Below are 25,805 nucleotides of genomic sequence, written 5' to 3' on the forward strand. Positions count from 1 at the left end.
GATGCAATAAAAATTATATACAGCTAGTTCACGTTTTTCTAGTTTGGTTCAGTAGAAATGAAGCATAATTATAAATAAAGTACGTGTTTTAAATCAGTGATCCCCAAACTCCGTGCCACTCCACATAAGTGCGTCTTGGGTCATGATAGATCAGTTGTGCTGCGGGAAATATTAAAAATGTTACTTATTTGGTCAGAAAATGTGCATTCACTGCCACAAATAAAGTATCTTTGTTTATCTATGCCAGCAACGTACCAACAGGCAGGACAATTAAATGTTCTTCAACTTGATGACAGAAAGTACAATTAAACTGTATATCCACCTGTTGCCCTTCATACAACAGAATAATAGCGTTCTGTTCAACTAAACAGGCCCAGGTTTCAGACTTTGAGTAAATTGAGGTGAAATCATCATTATTTCAATGTATCCACTGTACTTTTTGTTTGGTAGTGTGCAGTGAGATTTTTCTAATGTCAAATATCTGTTGGCTCAATAATGGTTGGAGAACAGTTTTATATTACATTTCACATTAAAATAAACTAATGGACAATTTGATAAAGTAACTCAAACTTTCATTCATTCATTCATCTTCCGTACTGCTTCTCCTCACGAGGGTCATGGGTGTGTTGGAGCCTATCCCAGCTATCTTCGGGCGAGAGGCGGGGTACACCCTGAACTGGTCGCCAACAATAAATTAATATTCACTTTTTGTGCTTGAGTGAGCGATAATCCTCGCTTATTGTCGCTCGCAAACTTAATACGTCCACATTTGGTGATCTGAGGGGGGGGGGAAAAAAGAGTAGAAAAGGAGAGAGAATCTCAGTACCAAATAGAAAGTTAGGAGTATCACAGCAAATGGCAAAAAGTTTAAATATTGTAGATATAGATGAAAGAAATGTCTTGATTAAAATATGAAAATGATCTATAATAGAAAGCATGAAAATGTAATGTAAAATCTATAATAAATGGTAATGTAGAAGGCATGCAGCCATGAATTAAAGGAATTTTGAGAAATAAGTATAGTATTAAGTCAGTACATACTGTGGGCTGGGGACGTGTTACACTCTTGCACAGTAGGTGGCGGTATCCACCGAAATGTTGTTTGCAATACGCCAATAAATGAACGAAGAAGAATTACGTCCACGTTACCCAGGATCCTTTGCTGTATTCTCACCCCTCATAGTTTTTGCATCCGGGTCTCTACTTCCTTTTCCTCTGTGCCCAGATGCAATGAGGACGTAGGTAATTTTGAGCCTCTGAGAATCTGAATCCATCCTCGTAGAAGGCTTCATCGATCCACGCCAAAATGACCGAGCAGATGACAGTGAGGGGGACCCTTAAGGGGCACAGTGGCTGGGTCACCCAAATCGCCACCACGCCTCAATATCCCGACATGATTCTGTCGGCGTCCCGAGGTGAGGTTCTTCCGCCGGCGTCGCCAACATGGCTGTGATCACGTTAGGCGGCTAGCGAGTTGGCCGTCCTACCGTAAAATCAACCACATTGCTATTCTGAGTGGTTATCAAACATATATTCATTAACTGTGACGCAGTACACTACCTAGTAATTCAATCTGACTCAACTGGGCAGATGTGAGGAAAGCGTTGGTTAGCCGCGGTGCTAACTGTATATAGCGTCCCCTGTAACCGAAGAAATGAGGGAAAGGCAATATTCAAAAGCCTCCTGTTCACATGAGGCAATTAATGAAAATTACACAAAGTATTAAACTTGAGATGATTATTTGATACATGCTGATTGCTGCTGGTTTTCTCAAGTTAGCACGGTTGACTCATGTTCAAGTGTACTTGTTGAATACAATGTTAATTTGTGATTAAGAACTTAAGTATTCTTTCCCACAGACAAGTCCATCATCATGTGGAAGCTGACCCGTGATGAAACCAACTATGGCATCCCCCAGCGCTCCTTGAAGGGCCACTCTCACTTTGTTAGCGATGTTGTCATCTCCTCCGATGGACAGTTTGCCCTGTCTGGAGCCTGGGACGGCACCCTCCGTCTGTGGGACCTCAGCTCGTAAGGACAAGACGACATGAAAAATTACAATAAATTTAACACATAAATAATAAGGCCTTTTGCCACAAATGTGTGCCCGCTATGACGATCAATAGTGGTTTACAGGATTTTGTTAGCCTAATACCATAATTGTTCATCATTTTAAAAAACGTGTGGTGGAGGTCACCGGTGCTCAGGAGAGGACTTTAATTCGCGGATTGCTTGAGGTATGTTCACTTTTAATACGATGCGTCTCGCAAGCAGGCAACAAAATGTTATGTAGCCTAGCAAGCTAGTGCTAGTACTAACAGTTGTACGTAAACATGCTGGCGTTCTGTCGACTCATGCGCTAAAGTTTCGGTGTGTCTGTGAAGTAATTTAATTACGCAAGTTATTTCTGACATGTAATGTTGGTTTAACCTGACTGATTATAATACATGACCTGAATAGAGAATACATTATAAGATACTCGGTATACAGTACACACGTATAGACAGTAAATGAATACGTCATTTAAGTAGACTCATTGCTCCATCTTGTGATCAGATCGGTTATCAGTTTTTTTAAACTCTGTGATCGCCCCTCAAAATCATGATTGTGTAAAGCCTATTTATGCGTGTGTAAATTTTGCAGTTCATAGTAATCTGCAAATGTTGACTCAAGACAACTTGACTCTTCATTTATTTATTTTTATTTTTTTTTCTTGAAATGTTCAAAAAATGACTTGGGCAATTATGGTTTTAGGTACTTTAATTTCCATGGGTTTTGCCAGCCACATTTTGGGGAAACACTTACTTTAAAACAACCTGTTTATATCTATTCATCCTATTAGGGATAAATAATTAGTTATCCATCTTGTGACACTTACTGTTTTTGCAGATGTGCCTCACGTCAGCATTATCTGTCCCAAAAGACTACTACTGATAGAATGCTAAATCGATAAGGACTACTACCAATTACGAAGCTAGTGTTGTGAACTATCAGGGACATACTGCTTTGAATGAGACGCCTTTTCGTGTAACTACAGTGGGGCAAAAATTTTGTCGGCCACTAATTGTGTAAGTTCTCCCACTTAAAAAGATGACGGGGCCCTCTCATTTTCATGATAGGTATACCTCACCCATGAGACAAAATGAGGGGGAAAAAATCCAGAACATCACATTGATTTTATTAGCCAATTATGGTGGTAAAGAAGTAGGTGGTCAATAAAAGTTGATCTCAATACCCTTTTTTGGCAATGACCGAGGTAAAAAAAAAAATACTGTAAGTCTTCAAGGTTTTCACACACTGTTGCTAGTATTTTGGCCCATTCCTCCATGCAGAGCTCCTCGAGAGCAGTGATGTTTTGGGGCTGTCGCTGGGCAACACAGACTTTCAACTCCCTCCAAAGATTTTCTATGGGGTTGAGATCTGGAGACTGGCTAGGCCACTCCAGGACCCTGAAATGCTTCTTACGAAACCACTCCTTCGTTGCCTGGGCGGTGTTTCGGATCATTGTCATGCTGAAAGACCCAGTCATCTTCAATGTACTTGCTGATGGAAGGAGGTTTGCACTCAAAATCTCACGATACATGGCCCCATTCATTCTTTCCTTTACACAGATCAGTGGTCCTTCGTCCCTTTGTAGCAAAACAGCCCCAAAGCATGATGTTTCCACCCCCATGCTTCACAGTAGGTATGGTGTTCTTTGGATGAAACACTGCATTCTTTCTCCTCCAAACACGGAAGTTGCATTTTTACCAAAATTCTCTTTTGGTTTCATCTGACCATATGACATTCTCCAAATCCTCTTTTGGATCATCCAAATGCTCTCTCGCTAACTTCAGACGGGCCTGGACATGTACTGGCTTAAGCAGGGGCACACGTCTGGCACTACAGGATTTGAGTCCTGCGCGGCCTAGTGTGTTACTGATGGTAGCCTTTGTTACTTTGGTCCCAGCTCTCTGCGGTTCATTCGCTAGGTCCCCCTGTGTGGTTCAGGGATTTTTGCTCACCGTTCTTGTGATCATTTTGACCCCACGGGGTGAGGTCTTGCGTGGCGCCCCAGATCGAGGGAGATTATCAGTGGTCTTGTATGTCTTCCATTATCTAATAATTGCTCCCTCAGTTGATTTCTTCACACCAAGCTGCTTACCTATTGCAGATTCAGTCTTCCCTGCCCAGTGCAGGTCTACAATTTTGTTTCTGGTGTCCTTTGACAGCTCTTTGGTCTTGGCCATACAGGAGTTTGGAATGTGACTTTGAGGTTGTGGACATGTCTTTTATACTGATGAGTTCAAACAGGTGCCATTAATACAGGTAACAAGTGGAGGACACAGGAGCCTCTTGAAGAAGTTACAGGTCTCTGAGAGCCAGAAAGCTTGCTTGTTTGTAGGTGAACAAATACTTATTTTCCACCATAATTTGCTAATACATTTTTTTAAAATCTGACTGATTTTCTGGATTTTTTTGTTTAAAATATATATATATATATATATATATATATATATATATATATATATATATTTATTTTGCAGTGAGCGTTACACTGACTGCAGTTGAATATTAGTATTATCAAAATCAATTCTTGTGATGTCTCCTCAGTGGCTGTACCACCCGCCAGTTTGTTGGACACACCAAGGACGTCCTGAGCGTGGCGTTCTCTGCAGATAACCGCCAGATTGTTTCTGGCTCTCGGGACAAGACCATCAAGCTGTGGAACACACTAGGAGTCTGCAAGTACACCATCCAGGTGGTTGGTCAAAGCTGTCATGCTTATTGGAAGCTTCCCAAGTCAATTTAATATTAACAAGTAGGGATGAAATAATTAATCGAATAACCAGAATAATTGGATTTAAAAAATAAAAAAGTTGAAGCAAAGTCTTTGCCTCGAAGCTTTGCAGGGATAATTTTTCAACAGAGCAATGTTGTTGCGGACACAAGCACCTCTCTGTGTATAAATTAGCGAGAGGGCGGCGAGCTTGGACCAAACAGTCTGAAAGGACAATGTCCAAAGCTTGGGATAATTTTTCACTTGAAAAAGAAGGTATAATGCGGTATATCTACTATAGAACAGAACTGGCATATCACATTACATTTACTGTTACCAGTGTCATCTTATTTAATATAGCCTACCACCGCTAGTTAAAACTTATCCCCCAAGTGGTCAAGGATAGACTTGAATTGCTTTATTTAACAAATGGTAACAAAAGAAACAGGTCATTAACATATTCATACATAAGCTAGTGAGGCCACAATTGACACGCAGTCACTTAACACAGATTGACTGATGGTTAGCCAGTTAACAGCCAACCACTAATCTTAGCTAATAGCCACTCTTACTCATAAAATCCCATGTCACTAACGATGCCAGGGCTCGCCTTTTAAACCCACACGTTCAAAGTCACTGATAATACTGTGAACAATGTGAGGATGCAGACCCCAAATTTACAAGAATACCTGCACCTCGCATGCGCATGTTATTATATGTATTGGTACTGTTTAGTAATGCAAAATAAATGTATATCCTATTAAAAGTATTCGATAGTTGCTGCCTTACTAATGTCTTAATTAAACATGCCGCTGATTTATAATGACTACATGTACAGAATTATGCCATACATGTGACTAAGATTATTCCAGCCGACACCAATTTGCATTCCTTTTCCACTTTCAGGACGAAGGTCATTCTGAGTGGGTGTCTTGCGTGCGCTTCTCCCCCAACAGCAGCAACCCCATTATTGTGTCTTGTGGCTGGGACAAGATGGTCAAGGTTTGCAGTTCGTTCCAGAGCAATGATTGAAAAAGGAACATTTTCCACATTTGCTTTTGCCCAGTGATTATTTAAATTTGCATGTATTATCTTATTTTCATTTACTGATGAAACACTTTTCAGTATGAGGGCACAAGACTGTATAGTGTCATATGAATTGACCTTCATATTAGTAAGTTTTTTTTTTTAACTCCAAGGTCTGGAACCTCGCCAACTGCAAGCTTAAGACAAACCACATCGGCCACACTGGTTACCTGAACACGGTGACCGTCTCTCCCGATGGCTCCCTGTGTGCATCTGGTGGAAAGGTAAACTCAACGCACCATCTGATGATGAACACCAGTTTGAGGTCCAGCTTGCAAAGTTCAGTAGTGATGAAGTCTTAACTCATCTGTTTTTTAGTGATGATAAAGAGGCTGTTTCTGAGTGTTACCTCCCCTTAAAACAGTCTTTGTATTTATGTAAAATCCCTATGTTATTGGAGCCTGTTTGTGTCTTGTCCTCTTCAGGACGGTCAGGCCATGCTGTGGGACCTGAACGAGGGCAAGCACCTCTACACCCTCGATAGCGGTGCCACCATCAACGCCCTCTGCTTCAGCCCCAACCGTTACTGGCTCTGTGCTGCCACAGGCCCCAGTATCAAGATTTGGGTAAAACTCCTCTTTCTCAATACGCTAGATGCCATGTTGGTCATATTTCGAGTTGCGGCGTGATGGTGATGAAATTTCCAATGCCAACTGTATTATATGATGATATAGAGGCTGTTTCTGACTTGTTTTCAAACTAAGCTTTTACCCATGCCCCAACTACCTCTGTATTTACTAATATTCCTTTTTGTTTCCTCTCCCACTATTTCTGCAGGATCTGGAGGGCAAGATTATTGTGGATGAGCTGAGACAGGAGGTGATCAGCACCAACAGCAAGGCCGAACCCCCACAGTGCACCTCTCTGGCCTGGTCTGCTGATGGACAGGTACATGCTCGGTTCATTAAAAATGTATAACATGTTTGTCCCCCAGTGATTATTCCCAATCACTTTAAACTCTGATGTACACTGGTGACAGTCCTGCAAATATGAGGGGCCAAATGTTAGTTTTTTTGTCAACATAGTGACATTTAGGTTCATATTAACTTGTCCCCTTTCTCCTTTTTTTAATAGACCCTGTTTGCTGGCTACACTGACAACCTGATCAGAGTGTGGCAGGTTACAATTGGAACCCGATAAGAACTTTTCATGGAAGTAACTTTGAATAAAAGACTGTTTGAAATAAACAGTGTCTTGGGTTTAATGCTCTGTTTAAAGTATTTTACCCTGGAGTAAATATAAACAACTATTTTATTTTATACAATGTATTACACAAAAACAATGACCAATGGAACTGTTCTAAACATTTGTGTAGTTTGGAATTTTCTGTTATGTTCATTAATGAAAACTGACTAACTGCCAATCTTCAAATTTGCATTTAAAATTTTTGATAAATGTTAGCTGGTAAATTCTACGTTGTGATGCACTATAAAGTTTGTCTCTCTGTCAGTGCCCATTTGTGTGGCTACTGGGGAGAGATTTGTGATTTAAAAAAAAAAAAAAAAAAAAATCCCCCCCATTTCATGATGGTTGCTGTCCTCAAGATGGCGGTGGTGACGCCTTGGAGAAACGTGTTTATCAGGGTGGCTGCACAATGTTTTAACGTCTCCTAGCAACGCAAACATGGACAACGCTTCGTTTCCCCGTATTCATGTGGAGAGAACCTTGGCGCTCATAAAGCCAGATGCAATTAAGAAAAGTGAGGAGATTGAGGACATCATTCTGAGAAAAGGCTTCTCTATTTTGCAGGTAGGTAAAGTGTTGGCTTGGTAAACGTTTGTTGCGAGAAATAATTTGCATGATGTTCCATGGGTGCAGTGCACATTTTCAAGTATCCAATAATTCATCTCTGTGGCAGAAGAGGAAACTGCAGATGACTCCAGAACAGTGCAGTGACTTCTATACAGAACATTATGGAAAACTCAACTTTCCTAGCTTGACTGCCTACATGAGCTCTGGTCCAGTCATTGCCTTCACTCTGGCCCGGGACAATGCAATAGCCTACTGGAAATCCATCATTGGACCTCCTAAGGTCACAAAAACTATGGAATGGTGAGCTCCATGAAGCGGTGCATTTCAATACATTGATAGAACATTACATTTATTTCTTTTACTACAACTTCTACATTTTCTGACTAATTTTATCTCCCAGTCTCTGATAGTTAACTTGTCACCCTCGAACCTAGAAAGGTGCAACTCACTTTTATATAAGTTCAGAGCGATAAAGGACATTTGGTGATAGAAAATGGCTTCTTAAAACACGTAGGCTGCAGTGTACTGTATTTTTAAATGGCGTTTAAATCTGCACATTATTGACGCCCGCCTTCAAGGTTATACAATCCAAATTCCAATGAAGTTGTGTTAAACATAAATAAAAACAGAATACAATGATTTGAAAATCATGTTCAACTTATATTTAATTGAATACACTACAAAGACCAGGTATTTGATATTCAAACTGATCAACTTTTTTTTTTTTTAAGCAACTAATCATTAACTTTGAATTTTATGGCTGCAACACGTTCCAAAAAAGCTGTGACAGGTGGCAAAAAGACTGAGAAAGTTGAGGAACTCTCATCAAACACCTGCTTGGAACATCCCAGAAGTGAACAGGCTAATTGGGAACAGGTGGATGCCATGATTGGGTATAAAAGGAGCTTCCCTGAATTGCTCAGTCATTCACAGGCAAAGATGAGGTGAGGTTCACCTCTTTGTGAACAGGTGTGTGAGAAAATAGTCGAACAGTTTAAGGACAATGTTTCTCAATGTACAATTGCAAGGAATTTAGGGATTTCATCATCTACGGTCCATATCATCATCAAAAGGTTGAGAGAATTTGGGAAAAATCAGTGCATGTAAGCGGCAAGGCCGAAAACCGACATTGAATGCCCATGACCTTCGATCCCTCAGGTGGCACTGCATCAAAAACCGACATCAATGTGTAGCCAGAAACGCTGCCGGCTTAATCAACAACACCCAGAAACGCAGCCGGCTTCTCTGGGCCCGAGCTCATCTAAGATGGACTGATGAAAAGTGGAAAAGTTTTCTGTGGTCCGACGAGTCCACATTTCAAATTGTTTTGGGAAATTGTGGAAGTCGTGTCCTCCGGGCCAAAGAGGAAAAGAACCATCTGGACCAGCATCTGTGATGGTATGGGGCTGTGTTAGTGCCAAAGGCATGGGTCACTTACACATCTGTGAAGGCACCATTAATGCTGAAAGGTACATGTAGGTTTTGGAGAAACATATGCTGCCATCCAAGCAACGTCTTTTTCATGGACGCCTCTGCTTATTTCAGCAAGGCAATGCCAAAGCACATTCTGCACGTGTTACAACAGTGTGGCTTCGTAGTAAAAGAGTGCGGGTACTCGGCTAGCCTGCCTGCAGTCCAGACCTGTCTCCCATTGAAAATTAAGCGTAAAATACGACAAAGGAGACTGTTGAACAGCTGAAGCTGTACATCAAGCAAGAATGGGAAAGAATTCCACCTACAAAGCTTCAACAATTAGTGTCCTCAGTTCCCAAACGTTGAATGTTGTTAAAAGAAAAGGTGATGTAACACAGTGGTAAACATGACCCTGTCCCAGCTTTTTTGGAATGTGTTGCAGCCATAAAATTCTAAGTTAATTATTTGCTAAAAACAATGAAGTTTATTAGTTTGAACATTAAATATCTTGTCTTTGTAGTGTATTCAATTAAATGTAGGTCGAACATAATTTGCAAATCATTGTATTCTGTTTTTATTTAACACAATGTCCCATCTTCTTTGGAAATGGGGTTGTAATTGCCATAGATGCCACAAGCACTTCATGATTCATAATGATTTCATTTAATAAAGAGAGGAAAACTATTCAAAATTACCTGGCCCTGTGTGAAAAAATAATTACCCCCCTTGTTAAATCATGAATTAACTGTGGCTAATCACATTTTTTGGTTAATTTTCACTGATCACACCCAAGCCTGTTTACCTCCAGACCTGTTCAGTCAAAAGATCACTTAAACGGAATCTGCCCCAACAAAATTAAGTCGGACAGAAGATCTAAAATATCTGCAACAAAATGACACGATCCAAATAAATTCCAGAACAGTTGAGAAATAAATTGACATCTATCAGTCTGGAAAGGGTTACAAAAGCAATTTCTCAAGCTTTAGGATTCCAGCGAACCATAGCGAGAGCCATTATGCTCACATGGAGAAAATATGAACAGCAGTGAATCTTCCCAGGAGTGGCCGACCTACAAAGATTACTCCAAGAGAACAGCAATGACTCATCCAAGAGGCCACAAAGGAACTCAGGACAACTTCTAAAGAACTGCAAGCCTCCCTTGCCTCAGTTAAGGTCAGTGTTCATGACACAACAATAAGGAAGAGACTGTCTTGCCCAGAGTTCCAAGAATGACTGAATTACAAGATTGTGGCAACTGCTGTAAATGTAGCACAGCATTTCAGAAAAAAACCTCTTCCCACCAGTCAAACATGGTGGGGGTAGTGTGATGGTCTTGGCTGCTTTGCTCCTTCAGGACCTGGACAACCTGCTGTGATTGATGGAACCATGAATTTTGCTCTTTAACAGAAAATCCTGAAGGAGAATGTTCAGCCATCAGTTTGTGACCTCAAGCTGAAGTGTACTTGGGTTCTGCAGCAGGATAACAATCCAAAACACACCAGAAAGTCAACTTCTGAATGGCTTAAAAAAACAAAACAAATTGAAGGTTTTGCAGTGGCCTAATCAAAGTCTGGACTTGAATCCGATTGAAATGCATTGGCATGCCCTTAAAAAGGCCTTTCATACCTGAAAACACCCAGGATTGGATGTGATCAGTGAAAATTAACCAAAAATTAATTCATGATTTAACAAGGGGGGTAATTACTTTTTTACACAGGGCCAGGAAACTTCGAATAGTTTTTTTCCATAATAAATGAAATACCCATTTAAAAACAGAATTTTAAGTTCACTTGCCTTGTATTTGTCTGATATTTCCATTTGTTTGATGATCTTAATCAAAATGGGGAAACTCTGCAAAAATATAGGCATTTGAGAAGGGGGGCAATACTTTTTCACTGCACTGTACATCTCTAATGAGTGTGGGTCTTCCCATGAATCTGTGATTTATTTATTTTTTTTCTCTTCTAGCCTTCGAGCAAAATATGGCACGTCTGATCTTCAGAACGCTCTCCATGGCAGCAAGTCATTTCATGCTGCTGCCCGAGAAATCAAATTCATGTTCCCCACTAGTAAGACCGATAACGCACACACGTTGTTTCTTTTTACATGCAACACTTGCACAAGCTACAACTGTTCTACAATATGCAGCTATGATTGAGCCGTTTCCCACAAAAGAAGAAACCGAAGAATACCTGAGTCGATACGTGAAACAAACATTGCTACATGGACTCACTGAGCTCTGTAAGCACAAACCACTCAACCCCTGTGTAAGTACTTAATTTCATTTTAATATTCATTGAAAAAAAAAAAAAACAATTAGCATTTTGACCTGATTCCTAAATCCTTAATTACCTTGTATTGTGTCCTTCAATAGGTTTGGCTTGCTGACTGGCTCATCAAAAACAATCCAAACGGGCCTCAAATATGCGATGGAGTTGTAGAATAAGCAAAATGACTGATGACTGAAAACGGTAGTACAAAACAATAGCTCATTTGATTTGGGCTCATATTGTTCACAACATATAACCTTTATGAACTGTACATGCAATTTTTCAAGTCACGTTTTGGGCTATCATAAAAAAACTCCCATTCTTAAATAAGAGTAAAATCAAATAAAGCTACTTTTATTTTTTCAAGATAGTCTTCAGAGGAACTCTGTCAGGTAGTGTCGTTATTCAAGTATTGCTGGAATTGATGTATGTCAGCAGGTAGCATAAAAACACACCTTGAACTTCATGGTTGCGTTGATATATTCATTTTTTCCAAACTGTATGACTTTTTGGATATTTGAGTTCTATCGTGCATATCACTTGACAGTGTGTTAAGGTATAGCATGCATACTGTCCATACTATAAATTAAGATATAGCAGCCTAATACGCCAACCAAAAACGCATGAGCTCTTATGTTGTACTTCTGAACATGAATCACTTTTTCACCTCATGCTTTTGCTTGTTCTGAAACCTTTAGAAAAGAGAGAAATTGTTTTATTTGTGAACATGCTATAGTAAAAAGAGTATCTATAAATGTATTGTTTTTGTCGTTGCATGACATTGGCCTATTAAAAATGAATGATGTGAATATCATTGAGTTGTTAATCCTGTTTACAAAACAGGAGGACTTTTGAAAATGTAGCTTTGGAGTGGACTATGACTCGTGGGGTTGTCCACTGGGTGTCCACTCATCCTTTTTAATGATAACCATATGTTTGCCGTCTAAAAAATGGGGGCTCAATTGTTTTAGACAAACATGCTCATATTTGTCCCCACTGAAAAGGAACTCTGAAAATCTACAAATAAAATGTACTCGCCACTCACTTTTGTGGACTTTTCGGATCATGCATGTCATCGTCTTTTCTACTACTGTTAAGCACCGAACCTGTAGCATCTTATCAACTTCACACATTTAATATACTTGAAACTTAAAAGTTTACTTCAAGTGGGACAAGGTTTTGCAGGCTTGTGTATTTTACATGCAACACTTGAACAATGCATCTTGCACCATTCACTATTAAAAAGAACTACACTACAAGGTGAACAGTTCAGCTTTTATTTCCAGGTATTTAGATCTGTATCACAACAAAGAGGATGGCATCATTTTTAGGTGACCAAATGTATTGGAGCAGATAAATACTTAAAATAGACTGAAGTGAATAACACTTTATACTGAGTTGCAAATCCTTGGCTTGCTATAACTGCACCAAGCCCATAGGACCTATTGACATCACCAAATATATATATATATTTTTAAATGCTTTTCCAGGTTTTAACCACAGCCTTTCAGTTTTTTTTTTTTTTTTTGTGGGGTCGGGGGGGGGGTAACTCCCTTCTCTCTCCTGTTTAACATGTAAAAGGCATGCTATATATAGTAGTGGTTCTCAGCTGTTTTCACCCTCGGACCAATATTTTCCTGCTTTTGCAATGTTGCGACCCACTTTCATGGAATGGTTTATTTGTTTAAGAATGACCTCTGCAAAAAATGCCATATCAAATGAGTTTGCTGCACCACCAAAGACGCCATGACGCCCACCGGCCAAAGGCTGAACTGAACGGTATTTGTTTACAGAGCAAACTAGTGGCTAGAGGAACATTTTTAGAAGTACAATTTTTTTGTAACTTTCCTACTTCGTTCTGTGTGGGAACATAGTTGTTACTTGACACTACAAACACACAGACTTGGAGCTTTTATTTTGGTGCTTCCGGTCTTGGCAGTGTGGATTTGTAAATTACCGACATATTTAGTTTCACCTGAAACATTTAGATTTAACATTCATATTTTATATTTATACTTATATATTTGACATTTACATTTAATGCTTACATTTAAGATTTCAAAATACAGTACATTTAACCTTTATATTTAAGATTTATATTTAGATACATTTATATAATTTTAGATTTAAGATATATATTGAGATATATACTTAATAGTTAGGTTTAAGATTGCTGCACGGTGGACGACTGATTAGCACCTCTGCCTCACAGTTCTGAGGACCCGGATTCAAGTCCGCCCTCGCCTGTGTGGTGTTTGCATGTTGTGGCTTTCCGGTTTCCTCCCACATGCCAAAAACATGCATGGTAGGTTAATTGAAGACTACATGACTACATTATTCAGAAAAAGAACATTTTAAACATTGAATAATATTGCCTAAAATGTCCAGTTATTATTCATTCATTCTTTATGACCCTATTTGAAATTCATGTTGTCCAGACAAAGAAATCCACATTTGCTTTGCTAAAAACGTGTCCACGCTGAAAATTGATATATACCAACAGGAATCCGTATGAAATCATTCAAATTCTGCACTTACCTGTTCTTCAGAAAACCCCATCGTGAGATAGAATTGCTCATTCTGTCAGGGTTGAGTTTTGTTGTCAAGATTTGGAAATGGTCCTGTACCGTGTTGTGATCCCATCGGCGCAAGCGGTGTCGTCATATTCACCCGGGGCCGGGCGGCGTGACGTCATCGGGTCCTCTCCTCGTCCAGTCAAAGCGTAACGTTCCTATGGCGTCATAAAGCGCAGTTGTTCCATAGCAAGCTGTCAAAGCGTTCATATTTCGATCAGTAAGCAAATATATATAATATATATATATATATATATATTATATATAGATATACAAGCATTTCGAACATGGAGGCAACGTGGTTGTTCGAGGAAATTCCATTTCCTCGTATTTATGTGGAAAGAACTTTGGCGATCATTAAACCAGATGCGATTCACAAAAGTGAGGAGATTGAGGACATCATTCTGACGTCGGGCTTCACTATCTTACAGGTTGGGCAAAGAGTCAAAAAAGCAGCAGTTTCATTGTTGTGTTACCGCAGGGGTGTCTTGTTCAAGGACGCGCTATGCTTCCAATCATTTATGCTTTTGTCTGCTTAGTAACGTAATGCTGGTAACAAATAACCTCTTAGGCTAACCAAAAAGTTGAAAGGGGATCCTAAAAAAAAAAATCATTAATTTAAAAAGATTTTTTTTAAACTTTATTATCTTTACAGCGGCACGGTGGACAAGTGGTGAGCACATCTGCCTCACAGTTCTGAGGAGCCCAGTTCAAATCCGGCCTCCTGAGTTTGCATGTTCTCTCTGTGTTTTTTCCCCCCAGCTACTGCGGTTTCCTCCCACATCACAAAAGCGTGCATGGGAGGTTAATTGAAAACTCTAAATTGTCCGTAGGTGTGAATAGTTGTTTGCTTTTATGTGCCCTGCAATTGGCCGGCGACGAGTTCAGGGTGCACCCCGCCTCTCGCCCATGCAGAGTCAGTTGGAATACGTTCCAGCATGCCCACGAGGATAAGCAGTGTCGAAAAAAGATGGATTTTTTTCTCTACCTGGGCTATCAGGCCTTCATTTGTGGAGTTTGCATGTTGCACCTGCCCTTGTGTGGGTTTTCTCCAGGTACTTCCTCCCACATTCCAAAAACATGCATGTGAGGTTAACTGAAAACTCTAAATTGCCCTTAGGTGTGAATGTGAGTCCAAATGGATGTTTGACTATGTGTGCCCAGGGACCGGAGACTATTGCTAACTATGTTTTTCATTCTTCATTTTTATCATTATCTTTCTTTGTTAATTGGTTGGGAGCAGTCACATGGTTATGCCTTCAGATTGAGATTTAGAAAACTTTATCTACCCCCTTTTATAGTGATGGTGGCCAACATACACCTAAAGTGTGAATGACCGAATAATTGTTCCTTGCCCCAAGGATGAATTTCAAGTGATGATGAAAATGATCAATCTATCAAAAGTTGTATTTTTAAGGTAATTTGTAAGGTTCTCAATACATTTCACTGAAGTGTCCAGCCATTCATCTCTGGCAGAAGAGAAAACTTCAACTAAGCCCAGAACAGTGCAGTGACTTCTACACGGAACATCACGGAAAACTAACCTTTCCAAAATTGACGGCATACATGAGCTCTGGTCCAATCATTGCTTTGACTCTGGCTCGGGACAACGCAATAGCCCACTGGAAGGCCATCATTGGACCTATCAAGGCCACAGAAACTCATCCAGAAAGGTGTGTTCCTTTGTAAAAAGCAGCTGATTGTTTTGCTTTTGGGGGGTGTATCTGGGACATAAAGTATTTCATTTATTAGGAAACTCGTGCTAACCACTATGGCACCACACTGCTCAGGACCATAAAAAAAGATATATACACATAAATGATAGTTTTTTGTTGTATTTTATTTTCCGCTTGAATTATACCGGTTATTGTTGACATTGTTTTTAAAGGTTTGCACATTTTTCCCCCAGCCTCCGAGCAAAATATGCCACGTCTGAGCTGGAGAATGCTCTCCATGGCAGCGAGTCATTTCATGTGGCAGAGCGAGAGATCAAATTCATGTTCCCAAACAGTAAGAAGTACACACAAACACACACTGTGTTGTTTGTATAAAATGTAAACACGACTGAAATACACTTTCTGCGTAGCACTAACTGTCCCCACAAGAGAAGAAACTGAAGAATACCTGAGTCGGTATGTGAACCAAACTTTGCTACAAGGACTCACCGAGCTCTGCAAGCACAAACCTCTCAACCCCTGTGTAAGTAAAGTCACACATATTTATTCATCACTACTGAATGGAATTGTTTATGTATACTCCCATTACACTTTCAACAGGTCTGGCTTGCTGAGTGGCTCATCAAAAACAATCCAAACAAGCCTCAAATATGTGATGGAGCTGTTGTGAAAGGAGCAGAGTGACATCAGGGAAAAGAGAGAAAAAAAAAGAATATAATAATGTAATCAAATATGAATATGTCATCTTGACAATAGTACTTTCAGTGCAAGTGACAGACCTTTTACAAACAGTCATATAATAGGATCTCAAGTTACGTTGCATGTGTACATCACCCTATAATTTAGAGGTTGAAGGATTCAAATGAAAATGTGACAGGGAACTTAGCTGCTGTTAACACTCTTAAGTGCTTTATGTCCTAAAAAAAACAACTTGTACAGTAAATATCAAAGTGCCCATAAATAGCCCAAAAAAAAAAAAAAACATACACACCCATGTTCTTGTCTATTTTTTCAATACATTATTTAAACAGTTTATGTCAAGTACATACAACATATACTAGAGCTCTAACAAATATAAAAAAGGGATAGAAAAAAGTACCATTAAATGTCGGCCACGTTTACAAATGTATGCATTTTGTAGGGCTAGGAATTTGCAGAGTGAAATAAATTACACTAAGAAATGTGGAAAGTTGAATGTGTACAAAGAAGTGGACCTCAAATTGTTGTACAATTACTGTACCTCTAATGGGACACAAAATAATCACTCAATGTTACAGTGGCCTCAAATGTTTTTTAAATCCAGTACAGTCCATTTAAGTGGCATTCAGTTGTATTTAACTTTAATTTACATTTTGTTGTAAATCAATAAAAAATCAATACTATTGGTTGTTCCCAATGTGGGGCTGTTCTTACAAATTGGGTAGCTGTGGCTCAGTAGGTAGAGAGGCTCTGACTGTCTGCATGTCAAAGTTTAACAAAAAATAAACCAACATCCATGGTAATGCATTACGTCTTGCTTTGTACAGTATTTGTGCAGTTTTAAAACCCACCAGACCCTCAAACTTCAATGTCTGTGATTTAAAAATAATAATAATTGTGTGTTCATAATTACCTAAATTATTCACTATTCCGATGGCTCTTTTTTGCATAGCACATAATGGTTGTAAGTGATACCCCACACCTCCACACAGTAGATCAGCATTTCGGTCTACTCCACTTCAAATGTTTGTTGGTAATAAGGGAGAGCCAATCATTTTTGGAGGTGGTACTTGGTGTAAAAATAATTTCCCAAACAAAAATAAATCCTACAAATGGTTGATATTTGTGTTCTTATTGTCATATTAACATGTATCTTTCAAGGAAAAACAATCATGTTAACAAGTCACATTTGACCAAAATGACTTGACATTATATTAGAAAAATAGTCATACATAATAGTTTCATCAACATGCCCCCAAACGATTCAAGAGTTGTCCACATCCACAAATTTGGTGATTAAAAAAGACTTTGAATATGGACTTCATTTAGTTATGGATGCAATATTTGTATGGTTAAAGCAAGGCACGTTTCCCCAGGCTATGTCCTCAAAAGTGACAGTTTTATTTCAAATTTGCCTCTTGCAGAGAAATCTAAAAAAAAAATTTCTTTACGTCACAGACATCAAAGAGTTGTTACGTAAAGACGCTCACAGTGCAGCGTACTCACACAACCTTCAACACACGAACTAAGGTCGACGCTACACATGCGAAGCACATTGTCCAACCCTGACCACTTTTGAAGGCAAGTTGCTTATTACATGTTGTTCAAAAATATTAATTTGCTGTAAAACAAAACCGATGTCTGAGTAGTGGGGGTTTGTAATGGGGATGTTAGCAGTTAGCATTTGTTATCCAGTTCATAATATTGAGTCAAGTTCAGCTCGAAAAGCAACACGCCCTTGTGTGCGTGACAAATATAGGCGACTGGACGATACTCCGAATGTCGCCGACAGATGTGGCCACAGACAGCAAACAAAACATGAAACCACTCCGGCTTCACTTCCTGCAGCTAGGAGGAGCGGCCATCTTGGAGCTGCCGTCTCACTCCTACGCGGGCGGATGACAAACAGTAACGGACTTTGCAACTAACACTTTTAGGTTGGGACGTTAGCTACAAGTTAGAAGTGAACAGTCAAAGGATGGTTTAAAAAAAAAAAAAAAAAAAAAGACCAAACTGGCATGGATGGTAAAATAATACCCCGGTGATACAAAAAGCAGTGTAAGTATGTATGCGTCTTTATTAAGGCTGGACTTACTGTATGAAATTAGAGTATATTTTATTGCCAAGCCTGAGTGAAGCGTGCAGAATAGTGTACAAGATTTCGCATCCACTAAATGGAAAAAAAAATACATGAAGTCGTTTTCTTTGGCTTGATAGTGACGAAAAGAAGGCGTCGCGTATATGATTGGTCAGTGTTGTGAATGGCAGCAATGATCGACCAATCGGACTGCGTCTCCATAGAAATGACGTTTCCGCCCCACCGGCTCTAGAAAAACCACCACAAGTCGTCGTCGTCGTGTGGAAGAATCCATCTTAAACAGAGCACTCCGGCTTCGTGATTAGCAAGCGGGGCTGCGTCGTTTTACTTTAAAGATTGTCCTACCCCCCCCCGAATTGACAAGTAAGTACTTAATTTTTTTTCGATTACAATTGTTGATATTTTTTTAAAATTTCTGTTAAGTAGATGGTGCGAAAATAATTACTAGGCCCACGATGCGGCTTGCGCGGCCTGTGCGTTACGTAACTGCGAATATCAATTGAACATCTAATACTTGTATTTATATTCGTGAGAAATATGTTCTACTTTGTGTAGTCGAATCGTGGTCTACGCTGTAATAGTTACGGCCAGTTCACCAGCGAGCAATCGCAAATGGCAGTTTTTAACCGTCAAATTGAAGGAAACGGTGCCAGTCAAAATGGTGGGAAATGCGTGTGCATTAGCAAATGGCTACGAGCGCGCCGCATGCCAAAAGGATGTAACGCATTCGACGTACTTAAACGATTTTGCCTTGTGCGTCAAGGTGTATAATCACAACATGGCTGAGATCGAGCAGCAGTACATGGAGACGTCCGAAAACGGCCACGAAGTCGACGATGACTTCAATGGAGCCGGCCAGGCCGGTGCGAACGCCTTAGGTGAAGGAGATGGGGCCGACGACAATTCGCAAAACGGCGGCACGGAGGGTGGACAAATAGACGCGAGTAAAGGCGAGGAAGATGCAGGGTGAGTATGAAAATGGAATATACATGTAAATATTTCATATTCGCGGTGAAGCGGCGTTTTGGTGCGTTAGTGTTCTTTGTTCAACCGGCCTTTGTTGGCGCCATGTGCAGAGCGTGTGGGGGGATGGGCGTTCCTATGTGGGCTGCATCTATCACCAAATGTTTGAGCTCCTCTACTATTATTTCAATCGAAATACTGTTAATTAAAACTAAATACCCAATGTACTAATGTAAGCACTACTCTGGAACAGCGTGTACATTTACAATCCCCCACGTCTTTATTACCCCATTTATCTCTTGCATTTAGGAAAATGTTTGTCGGTGGCCTTAGCTGGGACACAACCAAGAAGGATCTCAAAGATTACTTCTCCAAATTTGGCGAGGTGTCAGATTGCACCATCAAAATTGACCAGCAGACAGGCCGGTCACGAGGCTTTGGTTTCATTCTTTTCAAAGAGTCTGTCAGCGTAGACAAGGTGAGTAGTGGGGGGGGGGGGGGGTCATGAAGAAGCTTAATTGTTTAGTGCACTTGTTGCATCCAATACTCTGAATTCTTTTAGGTTCTTGAACAAAAGGAACACAGACTGGATGGGCGACAGATTGACCCGAAGAAGGCTATGGCCATGAAGAAGGATCCAGTCAAGAAAATCTTTGTGGGGGGTCTTAACCCAGACACAGCGAAGGAGGTCATTGAGGACTACTTTAAAACATTTGGAGAGGTAAGATCCCAAATTGGTGCTGGTAAATGAATATAACTTGAAATTTGCAGGTTAAGCCACTGTATTTAACTCTGTATAGATCGAGACTATTGAGCTTCCCCAAGATCCAAAGACTGAGAAGAGGAGGGGTTTTGTATTCATCACCTATCAAGATGAGGGTCATGTCAAGAAAGTCATGGAGAGAAAATACCACACTGTTGGTGGCAGCAAGGTGAGATCACTTTTTTTTTTCTCTCTCTGATGTATTGATTCTCTCTCTGATGTAGTAATGTGTTCTGTTGCAGTGTGAAATTAAAATAGCTCAACCCAAAGAGGTCTACCAGCAGCAGCAGTATGGCGCTCGTGGATACGGCGGCGCGCGCGGTAGGGGCCGTGGAGGTGAGCATCTTTGAAAGAATCCCTTCCGGTGCTGTGCCTTGGTGCAGAAATGTGGCTCAATGCCTCCATTTTGTGTTTATAGGCCAGGGCCCAAACTGGAATCAAGGCGGTTACAACTACTGGAACCAAGGTGCTTACAACCAGAACTATGGAGGCTATGGACAGCAAAACTATGGAGGCTATGGCGGCTATGGAGGCTATGACTACTCTGGTGGTTATTACGGCTATGGGGGTGGCTACGATTACAGTAAGCGATAAGTGCCCCTGAGGGAAATCGCGACTGGGAGAAGCTTATTTTCTTGGTCCTCCTTGTTGTACAGAACTCAGTCCCTTTTTCTCTTGTCCTCCAGACCAGGGCAATACAAGCTATGGGAAAACTCCAAGACGTGGCCACCCGAGTAGCTACAAGCCATACTGATCACACGTAGTGCAGGTATGCATTTTTGCATCATCCGTGGTAGTATGAGAATATAGCTCTTACCATTGGTGCCTTCTTGATTCCCCCCCTCCCCCCCAAAGACCTCCATCTATTCAAATTCCATTCCAACATTGTGGTGGGGGCTAGTGTAGTTTGTTTGATGGGGTCTGGATCCATTCCACCTGTCATCTTAAGATGCATCCCTACAAACACTACTTGATCGATAAGGGTTGAGCTGGTGGTGGTTGAGAATAGGACGTTTCACCTTGGTGTAATTGCTTCCGGTTCTGTTTACCCCCGGAAAATCTTTGTTCATTCACTGACTCGTTTAACTCACTCATGCACCCTGTCTGTCTTTGTGTAACTGCTTGCCACGTTTCGTTTATTCTCAGTAATGCTAAGCAACGTGTTTTTCTCTTAAGGTCTAACGTAAATAAGAAAAGAGATCCATGGTCTGACCACAGCGAACATGGGCTCTGGCTTTTCCTTTGGAGTTGGCAGAAATTTGGACTCATGCTCCATTTGTACAGATCAAGTGAGGAATTGGGGAAGCAAATGTCACTTTTCCACTTTTTATTTTATATTGTTTTGTCCATTTACATTTCCAGTGATGGAAGTGTTATTTTTACTGTACTTTTTGGTACCTTTTTGAATCTAATGTATTGTATGGTTGTATTTTTACATGTCTACTGGATTTACAAACAGGAGCAAGAGCTTTTAAAGCTCACAAATAAAACAATTTAGCTTTTTTCTTTCAGTGTTCCTAGATCTTTAGTCATGTTCTCCCATGCTGACTGTTGGATGCAAGTTGCATGGCTTCGGGTGTGGGGTGAGGCAAAATTTAAGGGATTTAAACAAATCAAAGGGTTCATTGTAAGCGTGTCATGTGAATGTTTGCAGATGGCCTAGTAGATTAAGACAACCAGCATATTGTTTTTTTCTGTTCTTGTTTTTATTATTTTTTTTATTTTATTTTTTTTGCTTTTATGGAGATTCTTCCCCCGATCGTGTCTGCAATTTTAAGTGGCTTTACTAGTGTAATACAACTCAATGCAAGCCTGTTAAATGTATGAGGGTACCCCCTCTCTCTCACTGGATACTCATTCCTCTAGTGTCTTGGGCAAATTGGTAGAAATAAACTTTTGGTTTATATTACAAATGGATCTATTTGTTATTATTTGTAAAGTTAATGTTAAATGTATTGTACTGTTAAGTGGCTTGCTCAATATATCCGGAGTAATGTGAACATCGCGACGGATGCCTCATTGGGAAGCTGTGGGAGAGGGCTTCGCCACCTGCAGTGTTAATATTCAACCCACTAGATGTGGAACTGCGATACTTGAACATTAGTGTGAGTGTGGTCTGGTAAGTGCTAATCTTCAACACGTGTATTGAAAGTGATTCAGGCAAATTATAATACATTGCTAAGTATTAAAAAGGACACGTCTGTTTACTTCAATTGAATTTGGTTAAAAAAAAAGTACTGTAGTTGTAGAACTAGGTATTGACTCCAAATGGATTGAATCTGCTCATTGCAGTCTTGCAGAAATGGTGCATAGTCCCTGTAAAAAACAAAACAATGCATTAAGTATATCAGTATTGTAACTGCTCTTAGTTGCTTCTGATTTGACATTTCCTAATTTCTTATTGGGACAATGGCAATGTGTGAAATTGAGCTTTACCTGCCAGATAGATATCTACCTCTGACCTTAATGAATGTGACCGTCTGAAATGTTTGGATCAAATTAAAACATTTTACACAGGATCAACAAACCTAGATGTCTTCCTTTTCCAGTTTCAGATTGGCTTCCATGTCTAGGAGATAGTACAAGTCATGTTAAGGGTATGGCTTCAATGTCATTGAAATCAAGCAGATATTGTGTTGAGGGTATCTCGTTGAGTAAACCCTGTAAGACCCAATGTTTGTGTTGCTGGTGGTATTAACCTGTGAGGATGCGATCAATGCACCGCACCACCAGCTCAGCATCCTCCATATTGAAGCACATGGGCGGTTTAAACTTCAAGACACTTTCCCATGGGCCATCTGTACTGACACAGATTCGATCTTCTACTTTGAGCCTGAATTAGAGACATGTTAAAGAATAAAATCTCAGCAAAATTCAAGCAGAACTGGTTTCGCACTTCTACCTTTGCACCACCTGTGCTGCTGCTTTGGTAGCAGGTGTCCTCAATTCTCTGTCTTCTACCAGCTCAACTCCCATAAAAAGTCCCACACCTCTGTAAAATTGCAAAATTACTAACACAATAGTACTAATTGCGTCTAGTAAAAAGGTGGGGGAAAATTAATAGATTTACAATTTATGTAAGGTTTTGGGAACTCATGACTACATTAGCTAAGCATAGAGGTTTGGTTTACTTCATGTACACTAGTCACCATAAAATGAATAGTTTTTGTTTGACTTTCCAACACCTTAACATATTGCGCCATTACCTAACATCTCCAATAATTTTATGTCGACTTTTCAGCTTTGTGAACAAATCTTTCAGATGTGCCCCGACCCTTTTGGCGTTTCCTCTCAGATCCTCTTTCTCTATCACATCAAGGACGGCCAGGCCAATTGCACAAGACACTGGGTTCCCTCCAAACTGCAAGAAATTGAACATTATACATTTTTGCTTTGTAAAGAAAGCCACAGAAAAAGCATGCAAAAATGTATTAATTTATGTATCGAATGTTACAACAAATCACAATTACCGTATTGAAGTACTCCACTTTATTGGCGGTGAAAGCGCTAGCTATCGCCACTGTAGTTGCCACGCATGCAATGGGATACCCGTTGCCCATCGGCTTGCCCATGGTTACTATGTCAGGACAAAAATCTGCTCCTTGCAGCTGAAACGCCCAAAAATGACTTCCCACACGTCCAAAGCCGGTCTGCACCTCGTCTGACACAAACACCCCTCCTGCTGAGTGAACATACCTGTGGAAAGCGAAGCAAAGTGTGGAACCTTGTACTGATGCCGTATTAAGCAAAGGAAGACTTACTCTGCAACTTTAGATGAGTATCCTTGCGGCAAAATGATTTGTCCTGCCACACTTTGCATTGATTCGGCAAAGAAGGCAGATATCTGTGACAAATGGAAATAATATTGCGGTTGCATGACTGTTACTGCCTTTGGTGGCTCATTTGCTTATGTCACCTTGCGACCCTTCTTGTGCACCTCCTCTATTAGGTTCTTGACTGTATTTGCATAAGCTTGGCCTGGATTCAGCTCATCCTCTTTGTACATGCCTCTGTAGGTATCTGGTAAGGGTGCCTGACATGGTGAAACATTATTTAACAACAAAACACGTTTCAGCAGTTTTTATAATCAAATATTTACACACCACATGAACCCATTCTTTTTGTCCTGTCAATTTCCGGAACTTGTATGGACTGATGTCGATGAGGGACACTAAATGACCGTGGTATGCACTACAAGGAGATTCATATTTTATACTGATGAGTCACAAGCGAGAAGATGAATTTAATGTGTTGTAAAGGAATCCTCACTGGTCGAGCACAATGACATCTTCGTGTTGAGTGTACTGCTGGGCCAAGCGTAGTGCAAGATCATTGGCCTCGGAGCTGTAAGGAAAAAAAAAAAGAATGTAAGTTTACTGACAAAATTACACTACTCTCAAGCAGCAAATACTTAATTGGGCTTTCAGGTCAAGTCAGGATGAACCTAAAATGCACTATATATCTAAACTTGGGAATGCACATGTGAAACTGTAATGTTTCAGTACTTTTTGCACCAGTTGACAAGGAGCTGAATGGCAAAAAAACATGAGTTTAATCTATTAATCGATCAGTACATTTTCTGGTTCAATTAGAGTGTATATCGAAACCGCCCTTTTAATCATGCTCTTCACCCATTGATATCATGAGCTCAAGACGATGCCTACAAATCTATCAACAGTACCTTGCCATTGTGAGGCTAATGGGTTGTTCTCAGAGGGAAGTAGCCACTGAGCTTATAGTGTAATCAGCACGTTGCAACCGACTGGAAGAGTCACAGAAAGGTACAGAAGTGGACACTCTGCTGTAAATGTTGCTGTTCAGCTACTTGTTAGAAAATATCAAGTAGTGCAAAATGTACTACAGCACTGAACAGTTGGGACATGTGCATTCAAAAGTTCAGAGGAGGTCAAATTAAGGTCACCCATAACAGGTACATTGCATTTTAGGTTCATCCTGAAATTTTCCCCGAAAGCCGGATACCCTTTAAAGTGTGAGGCCACATTTGGTATTATATACTCTTACCTACCCAGAGTTGACAAAGTAGAAGACAGACAGTCTCTCGGGCAAGGTGGCAGCCAGGCGGTCTGCATATATGACCAAACTGTCGTGCAGGAATCTGGTGTTGGTGTTCAGAAGGTCCATTTGTTCTGCTGCAGCCTTGGTAACACTAGGGTGGCAATGACCCACTACAGTGCACAAGAGTCATTGTTGCCACTAGGTAGCAGTAGTTTGGCATGCAGTTTGATTTAAAAAAAAAAAAAAACATGGACCTATGCACCGCATAGTAAATACTTTACCATGATGAACATTGCCGATGCAGTCCAGGTAGCGGTTGTCGTTCTCATCAAAAAGATATTGCCCCTTTGCTCTTACAATTTTGACAGGATCGTCTGAATAAAAAAGTCTGCACGATTGCCTGCAATCAAATAAATAAATAACAGTTATCACATGACGCGATGGGATAACTAACTGCCGTAGGGGTTACACGTCAGCAGTTACGGCACGTTTCTTTTCTCTTGAAAAGTAGTTACCCGATCAATCGTCTCCTCATTGTCAGGGTTTCCTCTTTTGTGAGTAGCTTTGAAGCCATATCTTCTTGTCAGTGCTACACGAAACAATCGAAACGCTGTCAAGAAATTGCTAAACGTTCTGAGTTCCCCAAGTCTTGAGACCAACTGCCCATGCGTCAGTCAGTAGTCGACTGTCGTAGACACACGAAGTCAACTAATCAGCTTGCGTTATAAATGTGTTAC

The 25,805-nt window shown here is 40.3% G+C and overlaps 5 protein-coding genes across 8 annotated transcripts; 4 read left to right on the top strand and 1 right to left on the bottom strand.

The window, feature by feature from the left end:
* Positions 1-1,196: 1,196 nt before the first annotated feature.
* On the top strand, positions 1,197-7,032 carry rack1 (receptor for activated C kinase 1). 2 transcript variants are annotated; one of them, XM_061786793.1, is made up of 8 exons: positions 1,197-1,415; positions 1,860-2,031; positions 4,594-4,744; positions 5,666-5,761; positions 5,959-6,069; positions 6,271-6,411; positions 6,623-6,733; positions 6,920-7,032. In XM_061786793.1, the coding sequence occupies exons 1-8, from the start codon at positions 1,307-1,309 to the stop codon at positions 6,983-6,985; spliced, it is 957 nt and encodes a 318-aa protein (XP_061642777.1). In that variant the 5' UTR covers positions 1,197-1,306; the 3' UTR covers positions 6,986-7,032. The 2 variants fall into 2 exon arrangements, with proteins under 2 accessions (XP_061642777.1, XP_061642778.1); XM_061786794.1 differs by having other exon boundaries at positions 1,199-1,415; positions 4,594-4,741.
* Positions 7,033-7,039: 7 nt separating this feature from the next.
* On the top strand, positions 7,040-12,089 carry LOC133484369 (nucleoside diphosphate kinase homolog 5-like). Its single transcript, XM_061786798.1, has 5 exons — positions 7,040-7,594; positions 7,704-7,897; positions 10,979-11,079; positions 11,159-11,277; positions 11,385-12,089. Exons 1-5 carry the CDS (start codon positions 7,469-7,471, stop codon positions 11,454-11,456), a joined length of 612 nt encoding a protein of 203 aa, XP_061642782.1. The 5' UTR covers positions 7,040-7,468; the 3' UTR covers positions 11,457-12,089.
* A 2,036-nt stretch (positions 12,090-14,125) lies between these two features.
* On the top strand, positions 14,126-17,010 carry nme5 (NME/NM23 family member 5). Its single transcript, XM_061787014.1, has 5 exons — positions 14,126-14,284; positions 15,330-15,526; positions 15,763-15,863; positions 15,940-16,052; positions 16,130-17,010. The coding sequence occupies exons 1-5, from the start codon at positions 14,141-14,143 to the stop codon at positions 16,211-16,213; spliced, it is 639 nt and encodes a 212-aa protein (XP_061642998.1). The 5' UTR covers positions 14,126-14,140; the 3' UTR covers positions 16,214-17,010.
* Positions 17,011-17,668: 658 nt separating this feature from the next.
* Positions 17,669-23,318, top strand: hnrnpaba (heterogeneous nuclear ribonucleoprotein A/Ba). Of its 3 annotated transcripts, none has more exons than XM_061787012.1 (9): positions 17,669-17,809; positions 19,090-19,292; positions 19,599-19,767; positions 19,852-20,010; positions 20,090-20,221; positions 20,295-20,388; positions 20,471-20,635; positions 20,739-20,821; positions 21,229-21,563. In XM_061787012.1, the coding sequence occupies exons 2-8, from the start codon at positions 19,105-19,107 to the stop codon at positions 20,804-20,806; spliced, it is 975 nt and encodes a 324-aa protein (XP_061642996.1). In that variant the 5' UTR covers positions 17,669-17,809; positions 19,090-19,104; the 3' UTR covers positions 20,807-20,821; positions 21,229-21,563. The 3 variants fall into 3 exon arrangements, with proteins under 3 accessions (XP_061642996.1, XP_061642997.1, XP_061642995.1); XM_061787013.1 differs by lacking the exons at positions 17,669-17,809; positions 21,229-21,563 and adding exons at positions 18,533-18,689; positions 23,294-23,318; XM_061787011.1 differs by lacking the exon at positions 17,669-17,809 and adding an exon at positions 18,533-18,689.
* Positions 22,232-25,723, bottom strand: phykpl (5-phosphohydroxy-L-lysine phospho-lyase). Its single transcript, XM_061787010.1, has 13 exons — positions 25,584-25,723; positions 25,350-25,468; positions 25,079-25,238; positions 24,322-24,396; positions 24,156-24,243; positions 23,969-24,085; positions 23,814-23,896; positions 23,523-23,748; positions 23,259-23,413; positions 22,955-23,044; positions 22,752-22,885; positions 22,581-22,621; positions 22,232-22,368 (listed from the first exon to the last, which is right to left on the bottom strand). The coding sequence occupies exons 1-12, from the start codon at positions 25,640-25,642 to the stop codon at positions 22,581-22,583; spliced, it is 1,347 nt and encodes a 448-aa protein (XP_061642994.1). The 5' UTR covers positions 25,643-25,723; the 3' UTR covers positions 22,232-22,368.
* Positions 25,724-25,805: the final 82 nt, after the last annotated feature.

This window comes from Phyllopteryx taeniolatus, chromosome 10, assembly GCF_024500385.1.
Source record: "Phyllopteryx taeniolatus isolate TA_2022b chromosome 10, UOR_Ptae_1.2, whole genome shotgun sequence".
NCBI lineage: Eukaryota > Metazoa > Chordata > Actinopteri > Syngnathiformes > Syngnathidae > Phyllopteryx > Phyllopteryx taeniolatus.